General features: G+C 41.9%; 1 protein-coding gene across 2 annotated transcripts in view; it reads right to left on the reverse strand.

The window, feature by feature from the left end:
• Positions 1 to 19,095, reverse strand: part of LOC126262963 (probable cytochrome P450 6a13) — a 104,680-nt gene that overhangs the window by 71,341 nt on the left and 14,244 nt on the right. For both annotated transcript variants that reach the window (XM_049959912.1, XM_049959911.1), the window contains exon 2: positions 10,645 to 10,941. In XM_049959912.1, the coding sequence (XP_049815869.1) occupies positions 10,645 to 10,864 (220 nt within the window). In that variant the 5' untranslated portion in view covers positions 10,865 to 10,941. The remainder of the gene's footprint in view (positions 1 to 10,644; positions 10,942 to 19,095) is intronic.

Consider the following 19,095-nt stretch of genomic DNA (forward strand, 5'->3'; position numbering starts at 1 on the left):
TGGCATTTGGTTGCAAATTATAGGCGACATAGGTAGATTACAGACACAAAAAAATGATAGGTAGAAAAACAGCAGCAAATAAAAATTCAATACGATGATTAAAATGACGTGGCAAAGAATCAGAAATAAGAAAAATGGTTCAAATGGCTCTGAGCACTATGGGACTCAACTTCTGAGGTCATTAGTCCCCTAGAACTTAGAACTAGTTAAACCTAACTAACCTAAGGACATCACAAACATCCATGCCCGAGGCAGGATTCGAACCTGCGACCGTAGCGGTCTTGCGGTTCCAGACTGCAGCGCCTTTAACCGCACGACCACTTCGGCCGGCCAGAAATAAGAACGCTACATTTAAACCAATTAACTGAACAGAAATGATAGTCAAATTCTTCTGATTAGATTTAGAAACGAAAAAAATTTGAGACGGTTGGCGAGACTCGAACCTACAACCCCAAGCATGGCAGGATTATACTCTAACCATAGCGTTACAATACAACACTGAAACAAGGCATTATATTTTTGACTCTGGTCATCCAGCCGCAACCATGAATTGCAGGCTTCAAAAACTTGGTTTCACGCAAGGTCGTGAGAAGCTTATCTAACGTGAGCCGACCTCTGTGATTATGATAACTGCATATGTGACGCTGAATCACGTCTTTTGGGAATATCCATTAGTGTTTAGATAGTGCTGTGTATGAAACGTGAGTATTTCATTAGCATCATTATGTGTGTGTGCTGTTTTTGGTGTGGTTATAATGTATGATGAAATACTAAATAAAAATGCCAGACCTGTGACTCAGGATCCAAACATCAAGAATGAATGCAGGACAAGGAATTCTAGGTGAACTGACCAATTGTTGTGTCAGTTTGGCAATGGCGAACGGTTTGGGCGTGACGTTGAGCTCTCTGATTGGAGGAAATCAGATCTAACATGAGAAGTGTCAACTATCAAGTAATTTCAATTAGACTATAGTGGGAACGACGGTGCTATTTCTGGAAATATCGTATAATTACTGGTATTACCGTAATGAAGGCAGCTGGTAATCAGAAAAGACTATTCATCGATTTGTCAGCTAAAGAAGTACAAAAGCACAGTGTTTCCTTGCTGTCTATTCAAAAAATGGTTCAAATGGCTCTGAGCTCTATGAGACTTAACATCTCAGGTCATCGGTCTCCTAGAACTTAGAACTACTTAAACCTAACTAACCTAAGGACAGCACACACATCCATGCCCGAGGCAGGATTCGAACCTGCGACCGTAGCGGTCGCGCGGTTCCAGACTGAAGCGTCGAGAACCGCTCGGCCACACCGGCCGGCCTGCTGTCTGTTGCTGTTGCTGCATAAAGTTAGCGTTTATATTCAATATTCTACTAAAATAAGGTGAGAAGAGAAAGAGATTTCTTTAAGCATATCACATCTAAATTTTAATTGAAAACACTTAACTACGAAACGAATTATAATAGTCTTACTATTAGGGACACACACTCTGAAAGCTAGGAATTTAGCACATTGAATTACTTGCTAGTGTTACTACGAAACAGAATACACACCGTTTGCCCAACGGACTAAACCATCATCTTAATGACATGAACAAGATACAGCGAACCCTAAGTGGCAGAAATTATTTAATTAGGAAACAGTTTTTTTTAAATAATGTAGGCAGCACATTCACATTGATCTGAACCTTATGTTCATGGAAAAAGCCACTCAGAGGGAATTAGCTGACCTAGAAGCAGGAATCAAGTCCATTGACAACCGAGGTGAATCTACTGATCAGAGTAGACACGAAAATGCAGCTGACAAAGGTGGCTCACGAGGCGTGAACATAAAATAACGGGACTGATGCTGTCATAGAGGAAGTACGCACGCACCAAAGATAAATGAGCAATAACTATGTAGCGTGACGTTTTCTCAGTTGAATGCAGCATCTCTGATGTCTGTAGACAAACCAGTGTGGCCGTGACTTTCGTTTGAGTAAGAGTTGTTATTCGGTTTTGGCAGGAAAATGTTAAATGTAATACCGAAGCAACGAATTGTGAAGTTTCACATGAAACTTGGAAAAAGTGCTACTGAAACCTATCTTTTACTGAAAGAAGTGTATGGCGAAGGCTGTTTATAATGTTCGCGAATTTCTGAGTGGTTCAAGCGTTTCAAAGATGGCCGACAAGACGCTGAAGATGACTCACGCCAGGGACACCCTTCAACGTCAAAAGTGGATGACAATCTCGAAAAAGTAAGTAAGCTGATTCGATCTGACAGTCTGTTGAGTATTCGATCGGTTGCTGAAACTAGAAGCTGATAAAGAATGAGTAAGTCAAATTTTATACAACCCATTTAAATTGCATGCAAAACTGGTGCTGAAAATTTTCACTATAGAACAAAAGAAGTTGGTGAAAATGTATATATTGACGCTTCGAACACAATTGGAAACGATCCTAATCTCTTGGAAAGAGTGACAAGATGTGACCAATCTTGGTTTTTGAGCTATGATCCACAAACTAGGCGCCAAACCAGGCACTGGAAGGGCCCAGATTCACCAACTGCGGTCACCACCCTGTGGTCTCTCGCGACGAATTCACACTATCGTCACACTGAACTGTTTTCATACGACGAGACTTACAGTTTTAATTCATCGCGTTTCAGAAATGTGCTTGTCAACATCATTATTATTCCTTATTGATTATCTTCATAATCATAGTATTCGTACCAATGGCGACACGGGAAGAAATACAAATAAAAAGACCTGCAGAATGTGTTTTACCATGGAACAGTGGTTCTTTGCTTCGCAGGCAGAGGCCTTGGTTGCTACGCCAGCGGCGCAGTCTTTGAACAGCGAGTTTAGCCTACGGGTACGCAAGTGGCGGCCGTAATAGTTTCTAAGAAAATACTGATGAAAAATGTACAATTTTTAATGATCTATCGATCCCGTCAATTTTGAATTCAATGCGTATAATGAAATTTACGGGTGGTTTTCTCAAAAGCGAAGGGCTTTAGGCCAAATATCTTAGTCTTTCGTTTTAGGCTGTACGCAACCGACCTGCCAAATACGAGCCGAATCGATTGGCCGTGCCTGCGGCCGTCCCATTTGCCAGTCTGGTAACCCAGCCTTTTCTGTTTAGAAAACTGAAATCTAAAGACACAGTAACGTCGTCGTAAATAAAGTGATATTCCACCAATCGTTAGTGAACCCAGGTTTGGCATGCTAAGTCGGCTCTGTATCTGATATACGTTAATTAATCACTCTCCAAAATAATTGGTTAGGAGTACTACATCTACTAAATTACACAAAAATCACAATTACTTTGGTTTATTCTGATAAAGTTATTTATAAAAACAACTAACTAACAACGGCAATATTAATATCATAAGACCCCCTCATGAACCATGGACCTTGCCGTTGGTGGGGAGGCTTGCGTGCCTCAGCGACAGAGATAGCCGTACCACAGGTGCAACCACAACGGAGGGGTATCTGTTGAGGCGCCAGACAAACATATGGTTTCTGAAGAGAGGTAGCAGCCTTTTCAGTAGTTGCGAGGACAACAGTCTGGATGATTGACTGATCTGGCCTTGTAACACTAACCAAAACGGCCTTGCTGTGCTGGTACTGACAACGGCTGAAGCAAGGGGAAACTACAGCCGTAATTTTTCCCGAGGGCATGCAGCTTTACTGTATGGTTAAATGATGATGGCGTCCTCTTGGGTAAAATGTTCCGGAGGTAAAATAGTCCCCCATTCGGATCTTCGGGCGGGGACTACTCAAGAGGACGTCGTTATCAGGAGGAAGAAAACTGGCGTTCTGCGGATCGGAGAGTGGAATGTCAGATCCCTTAATCAGGCAGGTAGGCTAGAAAACTTAAAACGGGAAATGGATAGGTTAAAGTTAGATATAGTGGGAATTAGTGAAGTTCGGTGGCAGGAGGAACAAGACTTCTGGTCAGGTGAATACAGGGTTATAATACAAAATCAAAAAGTGGTAATGCAGGAGTAGGTTTAATAATGAATAAAAAAATAGGAATGAGGGTTAAGCTACTACAAACAGCATAGTGAACGCATTATTGTGGCCAAGATAGATACGAAGCCCACGCCTGTCACAGTAGTACAAGTTTATATGCCAACTAGCTCCGCAGATGACGAAGAGATTGTTGAAATGTATGATGAGATAAAAGACATTATTCAGGAAGTGAAGGGAGACGAAAGTTTAATAGTGATGGGTGACTGGAATTCGATAGTAGGAAAAGAAAGGGAAGGAAACATAGTAGGTGAGTGTGGAATGGGGGTAAGGAATGAACGAGGAAGCCACTTGGTACAATTTTGCACAGAGCATAACTTAATCTTAGCTAACACTTGGTGCAAGAAGCATAAAAGAAGGTTGTGTACATGGAAGAAGCCTGGAGATACTGAAAGGTTTCAGATGGATTATATAATGGTAAGACAGAGATTTAGGAACCAGGTTTTAAATTGTAATACATTTCCAGGGGGCTCTGACCACAATCTATTGGTTATGAACTGTAGATTAAAACTGAAGAAACTGCAAAAAGGTGGGAATTTAAGGAGATGGGACCTGGATAAACTGACAGAACCAGAGGTTGTAGAGAGTTTCAGGGAGAGCATTAGGGAGCGATTGACAAGAATGGAGAAAAGAAATACAGAAGATGAAGAGTGGGTAGCTTTGAGAGATGAAATAGTGAAGGCAACAGAGGAGCAAGTAGGTAAAAAGACGAGGGCTAGTAGAAATCATTGGGTAACAGAAGAGATACTGAATTTAACTAATGAAAGGAGAAAATACAAAAATGCAGTAAATGAAGCAGGCAAAAAGGAATACAAACGTCTCAAAAATGAGATCGACAGGAAGTGCAAAATGGCTAAGCAGGGATGGCTAGAGGACAAATGAAAGGATGTAGAGGCGTCCATCACTAGAGGTAAGATAGATACTGCCTACAGGAAAATTAAAGAGACCTTTGGAGAAAAGAGAATCATTTGTATGAATATCAAGAGCTCAGAGGGAAACCCAGTTCTAAGCAAAGAAGGGAAAGCAGAAAGGTGGAAGGAGTACATAGAGGATCTATACAAGGGGGATGTTCTTGAGGACAATATTATGGAAATGGAAGAGGATGTAGATGAAGATGAAATGGGAGATATGATACCGCGTGAAGAGTTTGACAAGGCACTGAAAGACCTAAGTCGAAACAAGGTCCCGGGAGTAGACAACATTCCATTAGAACTACTGATAGCCTTCGGAGAGCCAGCCCTGACAAAACTCTACCATCTGGTGAGCAAGATGTATGAGATAGGCGAAATACCCTCAGACTTCAAGAAGAACATAATAATTCCAATTCTAAAGAAAGCAGGTGTTGACAGATGTGAAAATTACCGTACTATCAGTTTAATAAGCCACGGCTGAAAAACACTAACACGAATTCTTTACAGACGAATGGAAAAACTGGTAGAAGCCGACCTCGGGGAAGATCAGTTTGGATTCCATAGAAATGTTGGAACACGTGGGGCAATACTGACCCTACGACTTCTCTTAGAAAATAGGTTAAGGAAAGGCAAACCTACATTTCTAGCATGTGTAGCCTTAGAGAAAGCTTTTAACAACGTTGACTGGAATACTCTCTTTCAAATTCTCAAAGTGGCAGGGGTAAAATACAGGGAGCGAAAGGCTGTTTACAATTTGTACAGAAACCAGATGGCAGTTATAAGGGTCGAGGGGCATGAAAGGGAAGCAATGGTTGGGAAGGTATTGAGACAGGGTTGTAGCCTATTTCCGATGCTATTCAATCTGTATATTGAGCAAGCAGTAAAGGAAACAAAAGAAAAATTCGGAGTAGGTATTAAAATCCGTGGAGAAGAAATAAAAACTTTAAGGTTCGCCGATGACTTTGTAATTCTGTCAGAGACAGCTACGGATTTGGAAGAGCAGTTGACCGGAATGGACAGTGTCTTGAAATTTCTCTAAGTTTCTGGATACATCAACGCTGGTGGTGGCGTGCCGTCACAAGTTCTCGGCAAAGTCTGAAGTGCAAGATGAAGAGTAGGATGAAGTGATTTCTGATCGAATGTCTTCTACAAGGAAATCAATCATTGCCAAGTTTCAATCCTTGTACTGTATTCACATTGGTTATGTTCTGGCGTAACCACAAGCGCCAGAACGAAGACGAAGATCGCAAGACCAGGGAAGGCGGTGAAACGACATCGGCCAATGGTGCACGGAATAGGACCGCACCACGACAGGAGCGCCCTCAAACCGAAGTGAATATAAGCACCGCTTCTGCCAGACTCGGCCGCTCAGATTGGCTCAGTACACGGGCATTAGTACTCAGTATCGGCTCAGTGCGGACATTAGTTATCAGTGACGCGTGTAAAACTTGCAGGAACATTGCATAGCCAAAATGTGACTGTTCGCATGTCGCCCATCGTTTGCGACTACTCCTTGTAAATCTCCAACTTAAGTATTGTCAGATCTGCTTTAGTGACATAAAACTACTATTGTTATTTGCTTGAATTGTTGTATAGCATTCCGAGAACACAGCATCCCTTAGGCAACCTATATGAGTGGACCCAACAGGTTAGGCTTTAAATCTTCCAAGAACCGACCTATAAAATTGCTCCTCAGAACATGCTAGTCCCCTCCCCTGAGGCATCCTCTATTTGGTTAACCAGCAACGCGCGTTCTATCATTTTATACGGAACAAAGTCTCTCTCTCTCTCTCTCTCTCTCTCTTTCTCTCTCTCTCTCTTTCTCTCTCTCTTCTTCTGTCTGTGACCAACGAGATAGTCTTCGTCAGTACAGTAAATCTTCTTTATCTAACCTCTTGTTTATTTACGTCAGCCAGTCCCTATGATTCTTATTTCGAGTAAACATTCGGTTTTTGTTGAGTCAACATGCCCAGTGGCATCTCACGCCTTCAAAGGCCCGAAAACTCCGAGTTCCCATTCCATTTCCATGGTGTGTCTGTCGCGTGCGGTACTTTACGGAGAAAAACTCAGTAGTGCCTTTTGCTAAAAACGTTCCTCTTCTTCCCATTCGCCTGGGCTGTAAAATGTTTTATGGCAGGGGGCTTGCACCACAAGAGATCCTATTTGTGTTCATCGATGATGTTTTGGACATCCCAGTGCGGTAATGAAAAGACCTGCCTGGCCTGTTGGCTATTAACCAACGCCTTCTTCAGGCATCCTTCTGCGAAATGGCTGTGGGCATGTTTACTGCCTTGGCAGCCTGTGTCCTTCTGCCTTATTCAGAATACTTTCAGGGTCCTCTAATTTATATAAGGCATACAAATAGGTAAAAAAGAGTAAATGAGGAGTAGGGTTACATTAGTCAGTTGCCAACAAACACAAGTAATGTGGTTTACCATATTCCTCCGTGCCGATTAAATATTCCGATGAAATGTGCCTTTCGTTATTAATTTACATGTGCTACATGTCTACTTCCGAAAACTGGGTTGCCTCACACAGTTCTCTGTGAATCTCCTGACGACGACTTTCGTTCTGGTCTGAAAAGCATGCAAAGAAATGGCAGAAGCGTTCCGTTGATTGCAGCTTTGAGACTCATGTAGTGACAATAATAACAGCTCGCCACGACTGGTATTTCTGCTGAAGGTAGACAGTAAATTTAGGTGCTATAGTTCGGTGCATGTTAAGCAGTGGCATGAGATTAAGAATAAACTTCATAAACTTTGATTCAAGAGATAAACCGTTTATGTATATCGAAAACATTAGGGGCCCAATTGCGATTACAATTGTTTCTGTGTAACACTCGCCGCCCAGTAACTGCAATGTAGTTATAGGGCCTATTAGTCAAACATTGATCATGCCAGTAGCATATTTGCAAAGATATCCCGTGTGATCGTGTCTTCGTTAGTAATGGGCAATGTGGTCAGCGTCAAACGTCTTTCGAAAACCTGGTGTTTGAAAACGACATGACATGAGTGCAGACGAATATAACCGAGGATACTGATGCGGTCTGAGCTTCAGGCAGATCTTCGCAAGTGGCCAAGGGATATGCTGGCCAGCCACCGACTTATTTCTGTGGCTGGACACCACAATAGAGCCGGTGCAACACCCTGCAATGCGCTGTTGTGCCTCAGTGGTTTACTGTGTTGCTACGTGGCTTAGGATAACACAGCATGGCCAGAATCGATTAAATGGCGGGAGCCTACCGCACAGGTAAACTACTGCAGCCTCTTTGAGCAACATCACACACTAGGTCAAGCGGCTGATCTACGAGTCTTCACCTTCCCTAATGGTTCCAGAACTGGATTCGCTGCGGCGAGACAGCTCAGTGGGTGCGACTGCCAGACACTCCAGCCAATCTGAGGATCCTGGGTTCGATGTGGGTCTGCCGCACTTCTCACCAGCATCACAGAGCACCAGCAGTACTCCACCTGGCTTCACCCAAAGCCGTCGTCACGTGGATCGTAGCATTCGACGTGGCTTGATCTCTACCGTGCTGCTAAACGCTCAGAAACAGCCCGGCTTGTGCAAACGGTACGTGATGGCTAGCAAATCAGACAGTTTGTTTAGTGACTGTACAGGTGTAAAATTCCTATGTTAGTTCTATTGAAATGCACATTTCCTCGCTTATCCATACATTAGTCACGTTATTCGGTCTTTAACATACATAAATTAAAACTTCAATATCTATGAATATGTTATAACACAACAACGTTAGTTACATTTCCGCTCAATAAGAATCTCAGCTTATAAAAGTTCCATTACAAATAGCGCAATACAAATTTGTCTTCCACATAAGATAAAAGTTTCTCACCATTTTCACATTTCAGTAAACCACCAATGTCATTATTACCTGAATCTTTAGAACCTGTGAAATACTACACATGAAATAAGAAAGTGGAAAATCTCTTACTGCAGTAGAGCAAGTTCTCTTGTACATAAAGGCAGTCGAGCAAACTCGCTGCTGAGAGAGAGCTCACTTATATTTACATTACATAAAATATTCCAGTACATACTTCTCTTACATGAATGAGGAAGACCCAGAACCTTTCAGAAAACACGAAGAGGAATAATTTTTTTTTTTTTTTTTTTTTTTTTTTTGGATTCTGTGGGATGCGAACGAGCAGTACACAGCCCTCTTTGCCTCGTAGTTCCGCCTTCCTATTCATTGCAGTACACTGAACTTATCCAACTTTCGGCCATGTATTATATGTCACAATATCCTGAAGGCTTTAATCGTTGATACGTTTGATTTTAACAAATAATTCCAAGAAAAATGCATTTTTAATGTATCCTTAATGCGCCGATGACATGAAAGGGTATACTTTCATAATATGCAAGTTATCTGTTGTAAATACAAATCAGGGTGTATGTATATATGTACGTATTTATGTTTGTGATCTCTCAAACTCCCAGATCAATTGTAACCAAATGTGACACAGAAACAGTAGGCCTCTCCAGTATCAGCACTGTGAGGTTTATAACCTCCAGGCTCCAGTAGGAGCGGAGATACAGGAAAAAAAGTACTTTTTCCGGCCTTTGGTATGTAGGCTGTCCTACACGACAGGCATGTTGTGTTGGCAGGAGCAGAGATGAGATGAAGAAACACAGAGCGAGGAGAAGGAGAGAGACAGAGGTGGAAGGGTGAGGTGTACAGACAGAGGGAGAAAGAACTGTACACACAGAGAGGGAGGAGGTGTTGTGTCCAATATATGTGTCTAGTTCATACGCAGGCAAAGCAGTGGGGAAAAGGCTGGTAATACAATAAGTTTTTAACCAGAAATATGATGTTTTCTGTAATTTTATTACAACAGTCCTACCAATAACAATGCCTTTTGGAGAGAAATGTGCCTGTTTGGCTAGACAGCCTACCTGTCAGGGTCAAGAAACGGTTTCCCTGGCCCTGACATGTAGGTTGCCCTGCATGACATGCATGTTGTGTTGGAATAGTATGGGCCTGCTTTATCGACCTGATTTGAGTGGTGACCTGTACATCAGGGTGAAATAAATGGTATTCAAGCCCTTGATGTGTAGCCTGTCCTGCATGACAGGCATGTTGTGGGAGCTGTAGCGAAATAAGTCGCAGCTGTCTCCATTACTTTACTCCAGGGGCTACACATGCCACTGAGCATGGCTAGGGACAGCTTGAGATGAACTGAGTGAGGTGAAGGAGGAATGGACAGAGAAAGGGGAGGAGGGGGGGATGCAGGTGGAAGGTGTGGAGGGGTAGTGGGTAGATGGAAAAGGAAGAGGGGGAGGTGGAGATGGAAAGAGAGATGGGGAGAAGGATACAGACAGAGAGATGGTTGAGGAAGATATGGTCAGAGAGGGTGTGGAAGAAATGGCCAAAGAGAGTGGGAGTAGAAGACAGACGCAATGGAGAGAAGGAGATAGACAGACAGAGGTGGGAAGATGGGAATGACAGACCGGGGGAGAAAGAGGTAACTACACAGAAGGGAAGGGGCAGGTGTGTTCAATACGTGGTTGAAGAAGTGGTGAAAAGGGTAGTAATACAGCAATTCTTTAACCAGATACATGCAGTTTCCCGCAATTTTGTTGCAACAAATCCTACCAAGAACGACGTGTTTTCGAGAGCTCCTCGGTGTACTGTTGCTTTAAGCTGCATGTATTCATTGGATCAGAAGTGGCTGCTTTGTGACAATATAAAAGCACGACAAGGTCCAGTACCTTTGAGTTCGTTGTAAATGTCCTGCACCACAAACTCGAAGCGTGTCTGCCCCAAGAGGCTCTGCCTGACGTTCCCGAAGGGGAACTGCGGCTGTCTCTGGGGCACGCCCCTCCTGGTCCAGTAGGTGAAGCTGTGCGAGAACCACACGAACGCCGCCGCCAACACCACCAGTGCGACGGCCGCCAAGTCCCCCAGCCACGACTGCAGTACCACGCTCATGATGGCCGCCTCCAAGGAACACGCCTCCAGCTAACCTTTACGTGGACGGACGGCGAGCTTTGACTGCTCCCGCAATTCTGTGAACAAAACACGAAGAGACACGCCATACCGTTGTGCTATAGAGTTTACAACAGATTTCTCTGAATCAGCATCCTTTAAAATAATGTCCGCAGACCCAAAGTAGTCAATCAGAGACTGATATAGAGTCCGCAACAGCACATATGCGTGCTTTACTTCGTATTATGGGTTTTATCAGATCATTTGTAATAATGTAAATTCTCGTAAATCTGTAGAAATGGTGTCTATTTTCGTAAGACAGCTGGCCAACTGAATCTAGCAGACCTGCATTACTTCTTATTACTTGTTTGTCCAACTAGCCACCTGTGCAATAATTGTATTGTGTTTGTTTTTTGGTGTTTCTGCACGCCGGGTTAGCTAATTCTTCATTTGTATTTGATCGGTTACTGCTGTTGTTCGCTTGTCTGTATCTTCTAAGATTGTTTGTCGTACTTTGGCGTTCTGTATTTTAATTTTATATGATATCGGCTAAGGGAGTTTAATATTTACAATTAGTTTCCCCTGCGATTTATACATATGTCGTAGGAAACTTGTCGTGAGAGTCTCACAGACTTCACGCCTCGTACCTGGAGTTTTGATCGGCCACTGCGCGTTAAGGCTCATTGTGGTTATAAGGCTAATAGCCTGTTTGCCCGCGGTGGTATGTTTGTACGAGGGTTGAGTGAAAAGCAATGCCTCCACCTTCGTTAATTGGGTTTGGATGGGAATATTTTAGTAAGTCAAACGCAGAAATAATCCTTAGAATGTGATATTTAATTACCAATATTCATTTTCCACATAATCACCAGTCAATTGGATATATTTCTGCCAAGGTTTCTGAAGCCGTCACGGAAGAAGTCGACACTCTGTTTCCGCAACCACAGTCTCACAGTTCTCAACGTCTTCATCAGAAGCATAATGATGTCCCTGCAGATCGACTTTCACTATCGGGAACAAATGGAAGTCAGTGCGCTTTCATTTCAGTAGTCGGCATCCGGGGTGCCCATCGTGCACAGATCTGTCGATAGCCAAGCAAAGCAATAATGTGACCCACACGTTCTTATGAAATGCCGGTTGTGCTTGCAAATTTTCTCCGAGTGATCCGACGATCGTCCTGAAACACTCTGCCAACATTTTGCTTGTTAAACTCGGTGGTTGTTGTCACAGGACGTTCAACTCTTTGTTTATCACGCAGGTCATATGTTCCCACCTCAACAACTTTAAACTTACTCGTCCAATGACGCACAGTACTCACATCAACACCATCACCATAAACTGCTTTCATTCTCTGATGAATCTCTGATGAACCTTCTGCTGTCAAGAATTCAATGACTTCACTTTGCTGAAATCGCATTGACCGACCGTCTGCGCAGGGTTGCATACTTTACACTGTAACAACACAACAGTTCAATGCTAAGGCTTCTCGCCAACTGGAGCTGTAGAGAAGAGGCTACGGAACAAGCCAGTACCTGCCGCACACCAATGCTGCCAACTGTTGAAGAGTTACGAAGTTGGAGGCATTACTTTTCAGTCAACCCTCGTATGCAAACTTAAAACCCCGTAAGATAGTTACTAATAGGCTTCTTGTATTCGTAGCCAAATTTCGTGTAAATCCTGAAGCTCCTTCACCCATCGTAAAACTTGTCCGCGTGGCCGCCGGCCGCTGCTTCTGTTATCCCGTATCCGTCTTAAATATGGTTAACGCTTTCTGAGAAGTTAAATTTTAATCACTTAAGATCATTAGTGTTGCTGTAAGCTGGTGTTTAGGGACGAGGCATCTTGTTTCTTAATGAAGTGCGTAAAATTTAATTACTTGAAAGGGTTTCGCGGTGGTAAGCGTTTATCATTGGGCCTTAAGCCATTTGTGGACTTGCTAAGTTATTTGATTAATTGAAGTTCTTGACCCGTAACTATCTGTTAACTAGGAACGCTGTGTGGCAACTAATAATTGGTGATGATACTGCTTAGTACTTTAAATTATTTTGGTAAGAAAAGGAAGGTGATTTCATTTGTAGGTCTGCGAAAGTGGGGAGAGTTTCCTTTTAGTTACGACCTTGCAACCATGCGATTTAAGGATTGTATTAATCGACGTCTTGAGCCTTGGGGTTTAACAGTTTGATTTACTTATCAGTGCTCTCGCTATTAAATTGTTTATTTTACTGATTATAAAGGGTTCAACTGTGTTTTTATGATAAACTACTAAACAAATGTATACAGTTTTATTGACCCAGCAACTTACCATTCCCCAACCAACTGCCTAGCCCTTCAGTGGTAATTAAACAAATTTTTCAAACAAGTTCGGTTACTGAAGAATTATGATTTTAATCCTCGTTGTATGAAAACAACTCCAAGGAAGATGCCTCCAAATTTCATCACATGGGACCACGGACTGCTTTATTTCGGGGTTTCATGACTACAACTCGCTTCTGGAAACCCAGTGGGGATTGCAAAACTGCGCGGAGACAATAACGATCCATGGCATCATTTATGATCAAGTTTTAGCATCGATATTTCAATGTTATCGTATTCGTGGTTAGCGGCAAAGAGAGAGAAAAATATTTTAAATGTAACATGAGTCATTTTCCAACGAATCTTGGGAACGATGTGGTTGCTAGATGATGGTATTCCTCAGATTTTCTTGATGAAGCGAATATATTTGCTTCGAATGGTTATATGATCAGTATCATTCACCTTGTTATTCGAAGGAATGTGAGAATATGTAACAGAGTGAATAGAAGGTCGATTATTAAACTACTAGGATTACAATTTCTCTTCATCACTCATCCAAATTGTTTGAGAATTTTATTTACTCACGTTGTTCTTATTCGTTTTGGATTTATTTATCTTATTAAATCTCTTATTCCCACATATTTTGACACTGGGAAAAATACAAATGAAAAAACCATAGAATGTATGTAGGAATCGAACAGGGGACCTTCGCTTCCCATCCAGTTGTCTTGGTCGCTCGGCCACCGATGCTTTTGTTGAAGGGCCTTAAGCCTTTAGGCACTTAAGCGACAGTCGTGAAAGTTTCTTTTCTCAAGTTCTTGGAAAACGTTTGCGAACTATATACATGGTGACAAAAAAATGTTCATTTTCAAATTTTGTAGGGTGTTTACTAATATGTGGGAATCCTCTGGGGGATGGACAGTGGACTTCAAAAGAAATAAAAAAGTTGAGATACACATATGGTCAATTTTTTTTTTATTTTCTTAGTTACAGACACTCTTTTGCTGTTATATGTTTGCTTCCTTTCTTTCTTTTTGTTTTCAGACTTTCAGCTAATATAGCAGAAAACTGACTGTAAGAATGGGAAATACTCAGACAAAAACTTGCTAAATGTAGCCCATAAAAGACATCAATAAGTGATAATAATACACAAAAAGTTACACTGGAGACCGTAATGCTAGATATGTATTGATAAATACAAAATATTATATTACAACATTGACAGAAAGTTAAGACTACAGCGAACAAGAAATCTATCTTCTCAGTGAAATATTTTAATAATAATAATAATAATTAGTCACAGTTGCGAAATGGAATGTATGCTCACCGTATTTGGCCGTTGCGGCCCACCTAATCTTTTCAGGTTCCTTCCGGTATAGCTCGTCAGCTTCATCGTTGTGTACGCCAGTCTCAGCATTAAAATTAATTGAAACTTTAATGACGAGATTTATATAGAGCGAGGAAATTGACGTATCACATTTTAAAGAAAATGAAAAAATCTGAAGTGGTCCACAACGACTGAAATCTCTAATAATAGAGTTTATTTCGCAATTGTGAGCATAATAATTGAGGCTTTTTGCGGATGATGCTGTGGTATATTGAGAGGTTGTAACAATGGAAAATTGTACTGAAATGCAGGAGGATCTGCAGCGAATTGACGCATGGTGCAGGGAATGGCAATTGAATCTCAGTGTAGACAAGTGTAATGTGCTGCGAATACATAGAAAGAAAGATCCCTTATCATTTAGCTACAATATAGCAGGTCAGCAACTGGAAGCAGTTACTTCCATAAATTATCTGGGAGTACGCATTAGGAGTGATTTAAAATTGAATGATCATATAAAGTTGATCGTCGGTAAAGCAGATGCCAGACTGAGATTAATTGGAAGAATCCCAAGGAAATGCAACCCGAAAACAAAGGAAGTAGGTTATAGTACGCTTGTTCGCCCACTGCTTGAATACTGCTCAGCAGTGTGGGATCCGTACCAGACAGGGTTGATAGAAGATATAGAGAAGATCCAACGGAGAGCAGCGTGCTTCGTTACAGGATCATTTAGTAATCGCGAAAGCGTTATGGAGATGATAGATAAACTCCAGTGGAAGACTCTGCAGGAGAGACGCTCAGTAGCTCGGTACGGGCTTTTGTTGAAGTTTCGAGAACATACCTTCACCGAAGAGTCAAGCAGTATATTGCTCCCTCCTACGTATATCTCGCGAAGAGACCATGAGGACAAAATCAGAGATTAGAGCCCACAGAGAGGCATACCGACAATCCTTCTTTCCACGAACAATACGAGACTGGAATAGAAGGGAGAACCGATAGAGGTACTCAAGGTACCCTCCGCCACACACCGTCAGGTGGCTTGCGGAGTATGGATGTAGATGTAGAGATGTAGTTAAAAATTCCTAAGGATTGCTGCAGCTCTCTGAAGATATTATTTATGTCCTTACGTAATTTAAAATATTATGTAAAATCAAATAGAAAATAAGCAAATGTTCGATTTTATTGGAGATAGGAAAAATAATAAAAGATGATTAAACGGAGAATAAATTAGCTACTTTAATGAGCCGGCGATATCAGTTGCGAATGAGAAAATGATATAGACAGATTCCGTCAAAGTTCACTGATATGTGAAGAATGCCAAATGGATATTTATGAGACAACGGAAAAAAAGGATAAAACTTAAAACAGTTGCGGTTCAAACGGCGTTATGTAGAAACGAACTATTGGTTACAAACAAGCAACAGAAAAGCCATACTATAATATCTGAGAAGAGATTTATTAAAACAGTAAAAAAATGTAGTTCGGACAGTAACAGTGATATTATGAAAGAAACGGATATCTGTAGCTCAAAAATAAAACTTCGAGGCCACGGAAGAAATATGCTATAACCACATTACAAGAATGCATAGAAAGAGACTAACCATTGAATTTAAACCATGAAACCATTAAATTTAAATAGAGGGGAAATCTAGATTGAATAAGTAGGAATGGGTACCTATAACGTGGGATTATGAGAGCACCTGGAAACGGAAGCGTATAAACATTCTTCTTTCGCTCCATGCACGAATAGACCAGGCAAGTAGTTGACTAACATCTGATATAGGGTTGATAGAAGAGATAGAGAAGATCCAACGGAGAGCAGTGCGCTTCGTTACAGGATCATTTAGTAATCGCGAAAGCTATACGGTGATGCTAGATAAACTCCAGTGAAGACTCTGCAGGAGAGACGCTCAGTAGCTCGGTACGGGCTTTTGTTGAAGTTTCGAGAACATACCTTCACCGAGGAGTCAAGCAGTATATGCTCCCTCCTACGTATATCTCGCGAAGATACCATGAGGATATGGTAAAATCAGAGAGACTAGAGGCGACACAGAGGCATACCGACAATCTTTCTTTCAACGAACAATACGAGACTGGAATAGAAGGGAGAACCGATAGAGGTACTCAAAAGTACCCTCCGCCACACACCGTCAGATGGCTTGCGGAGTATGGATGTAGAGTAGATGTAGATGAGCGATTTTCAAATCTTGTCTGAATTACACAAAAATAGGAAAATGTAAAACGCATGAAAAGTTCCGCGGTATCCGTGACAGTAGTGAACGGTTATTTTCTCGCTCGGCAGGAAGTGCGGAATGAGTGACCCTGGCAAGGCGGGTGCGTTTAATTGCTTCTTGTGTCACAGCACGACACGACACGCTGAGCAGTCAGCTGCGCACGCCGGACGCAACACAGAAAGCCGTCGCCGCAGTGCCGATCAGGAATACTGGTGTTACGCCGGACAACATACGCGGTGATTGCACTCTAACCAATGCAGAAATGCAATAATGCGTTCCGTTTATTAAAAACTTAAGAAAACTGCAATTTAACGGACTGTGTTGATCACTGCCTTTTGGGATCATGGTAAAAATTTTTTGCCTTTACTTTGGTTTTGGGTCTGATACAAGAGAAATGCTTGTCTTCTTAGATACTACTTTCTCAAAAGCATTGTCTTCTTGAATTTCGACGATTGTCATAAAAAAAAAATAGGTACAAATGGCTCTGAGCACTATGGGAATCAACTGCTTTGGTCATCAGTCCCCTAGAACTTAGAACTACTTAAACCTAACTAACCTAAGGACATCACACACATCCATGCCCGAGGCAGGATTCGAACCTGCGACCGTAGCAGTCGCACGGTTCCGGACTGCGCGCCTAGAACCGCGAGACCACCGCGGCCGGCGATTGTCATAAAAAGGTACCATATCAAATATAGGATATGCAGTAATTATGTTTTGTGTTCTAGTGAATGTCATATATTTGGCATGGGAAGGTGCGTAAAGGGGGGAAAAATACATGGAATAGGGAGTGAACGGTGAAATTTATGTAGAAGTATCCTTACCGTACTGAAAAAAATCAGGATAAGGGCGAGCAGGACTCGCGCACCGAGGGTTCCATCTAAACCTAATTATGTATAATAGGTGATTTATCCAACCTGGAAATTGAGAATCCCAACGATTTTTGCCTGTTACCGATACAGGCAAGATGTACGTCTGCTCAATCCTAAGAAAAAGGAGTGTTAACGTGATAGATAATCGGATAAGTTTTTACTTACGTTATAATTACAAATTAACAGTTTCCGGATTTTTTCCTTTGGTTGTACTGTGAAACCTTGCTTCTTGCCAAATTTTATGGTTCTAGATCAACGGAAAGTGCCTTTTAGGTTTGCATAAGTGAGTTTCTGGGTATAAATAATGTGATATAAATGGCTGTATTTTTTTTGCATTTACTTTGAAGTTTGAGTGTTTTACACCGCCAAGGGACCGTAGATCTTAATATGTGACTTAACTTCAACTTGATACGTCTATCAGTTTCTGAAAAAAAAAGAGTTTTATCAGTCGGACAGACAGACAACAAAGTGGTCTTACACGGGTTCCGTTTCTACCGATTGAGGTATGTATCCACAGGACATGTGGCCTGTAATTGAAGAAGTGTCATGATGATCTCTCCATTGGCAAAAGACTCCGGAATAGTCCCCCATTCGGATCTCCGGGAGGGGACTGTCAAGGGGGAGGTTACCATGAGAAAAAGATTGAATAATCAACGAAAGGATAACGTTCTACGAGTCGGGGCGTGGAATGTCAGAAGCTTGAACGTGGTAGGGAAACCAGAAAATCTGAAAAGGGAAATGCAAAGGCTCAATCTAGATATAGTAGGGGTCAGTGAAGTGAAGTGGAAGGAAGACAAGGATTTCTGGTCAGATGAGTATCGAGTAATATCAACAGCAGCAGAAAATGGTATAACAGGTGTAGGATTCGTTATGAATAGGAAGGTAGGGCAGAGGGTGTGTTACTGTGAACAGTTCAGTGACCGGGTTGTTCTAATCAGAATCGACAGCAAACCAACACCGACAACGATAGTTCAGGTATACATGCCGACGTCGCAAGCTGAAGATGAACAGATAGAGAAAGTGTATGAGGATATTGAAAGGGTAATGCCGTATGTAAAGGGGGACGAAAATCTAATAGTCATGGGCGACTGGAATGCAGTTGTAGGGGAAGGAGTAGAAGAAAAGGTTACAGGAGAATATGGGCTTGGGACAAGGAATGAAAGGGGAGAAAGACTAATTGAGTTCTGTAACAAGTTTCAGCTAGTAATAGCGAATACCCTGTTCAAGAATCACAGGAGGAGGAGGTATACTTGGAGAAGGCCGGGAGATACGGGAAGATTTCAATTAGATTACATCATGGTCAGACAGAGATTCCGAAATCAGATACTGGATTGTAAGGCGTACCCAGGAGCAGAAATAGACTCAGATCACAATATAGTAGTGATGAAGAGTAGGCTGAAGTTCAAGACATTAGTCAGGAAGAATCAAATGGTTCAAATGGCTCTGAGCACTATGGGACTCAACTGCTGTGGTCATTAGTCCCCTAGAACTTAGAACTACTTAAACCTAACTAAC

Source organism: Schistocerca nitens, chromosome 6, assembly GCF_023898315.1.
Source record: "Schistocerca nitens isolate TAMUIC-IGC-003100 chromosome 6, iqSchNite1.1, whole genome shotgun sequence".
NCBI classification, from domain to species: Eukaryota; Metazoa; Arthropoda; class Insecta; order Orthoptera; family Acrididae; genus Schistocerca; species Schistocerca nitens.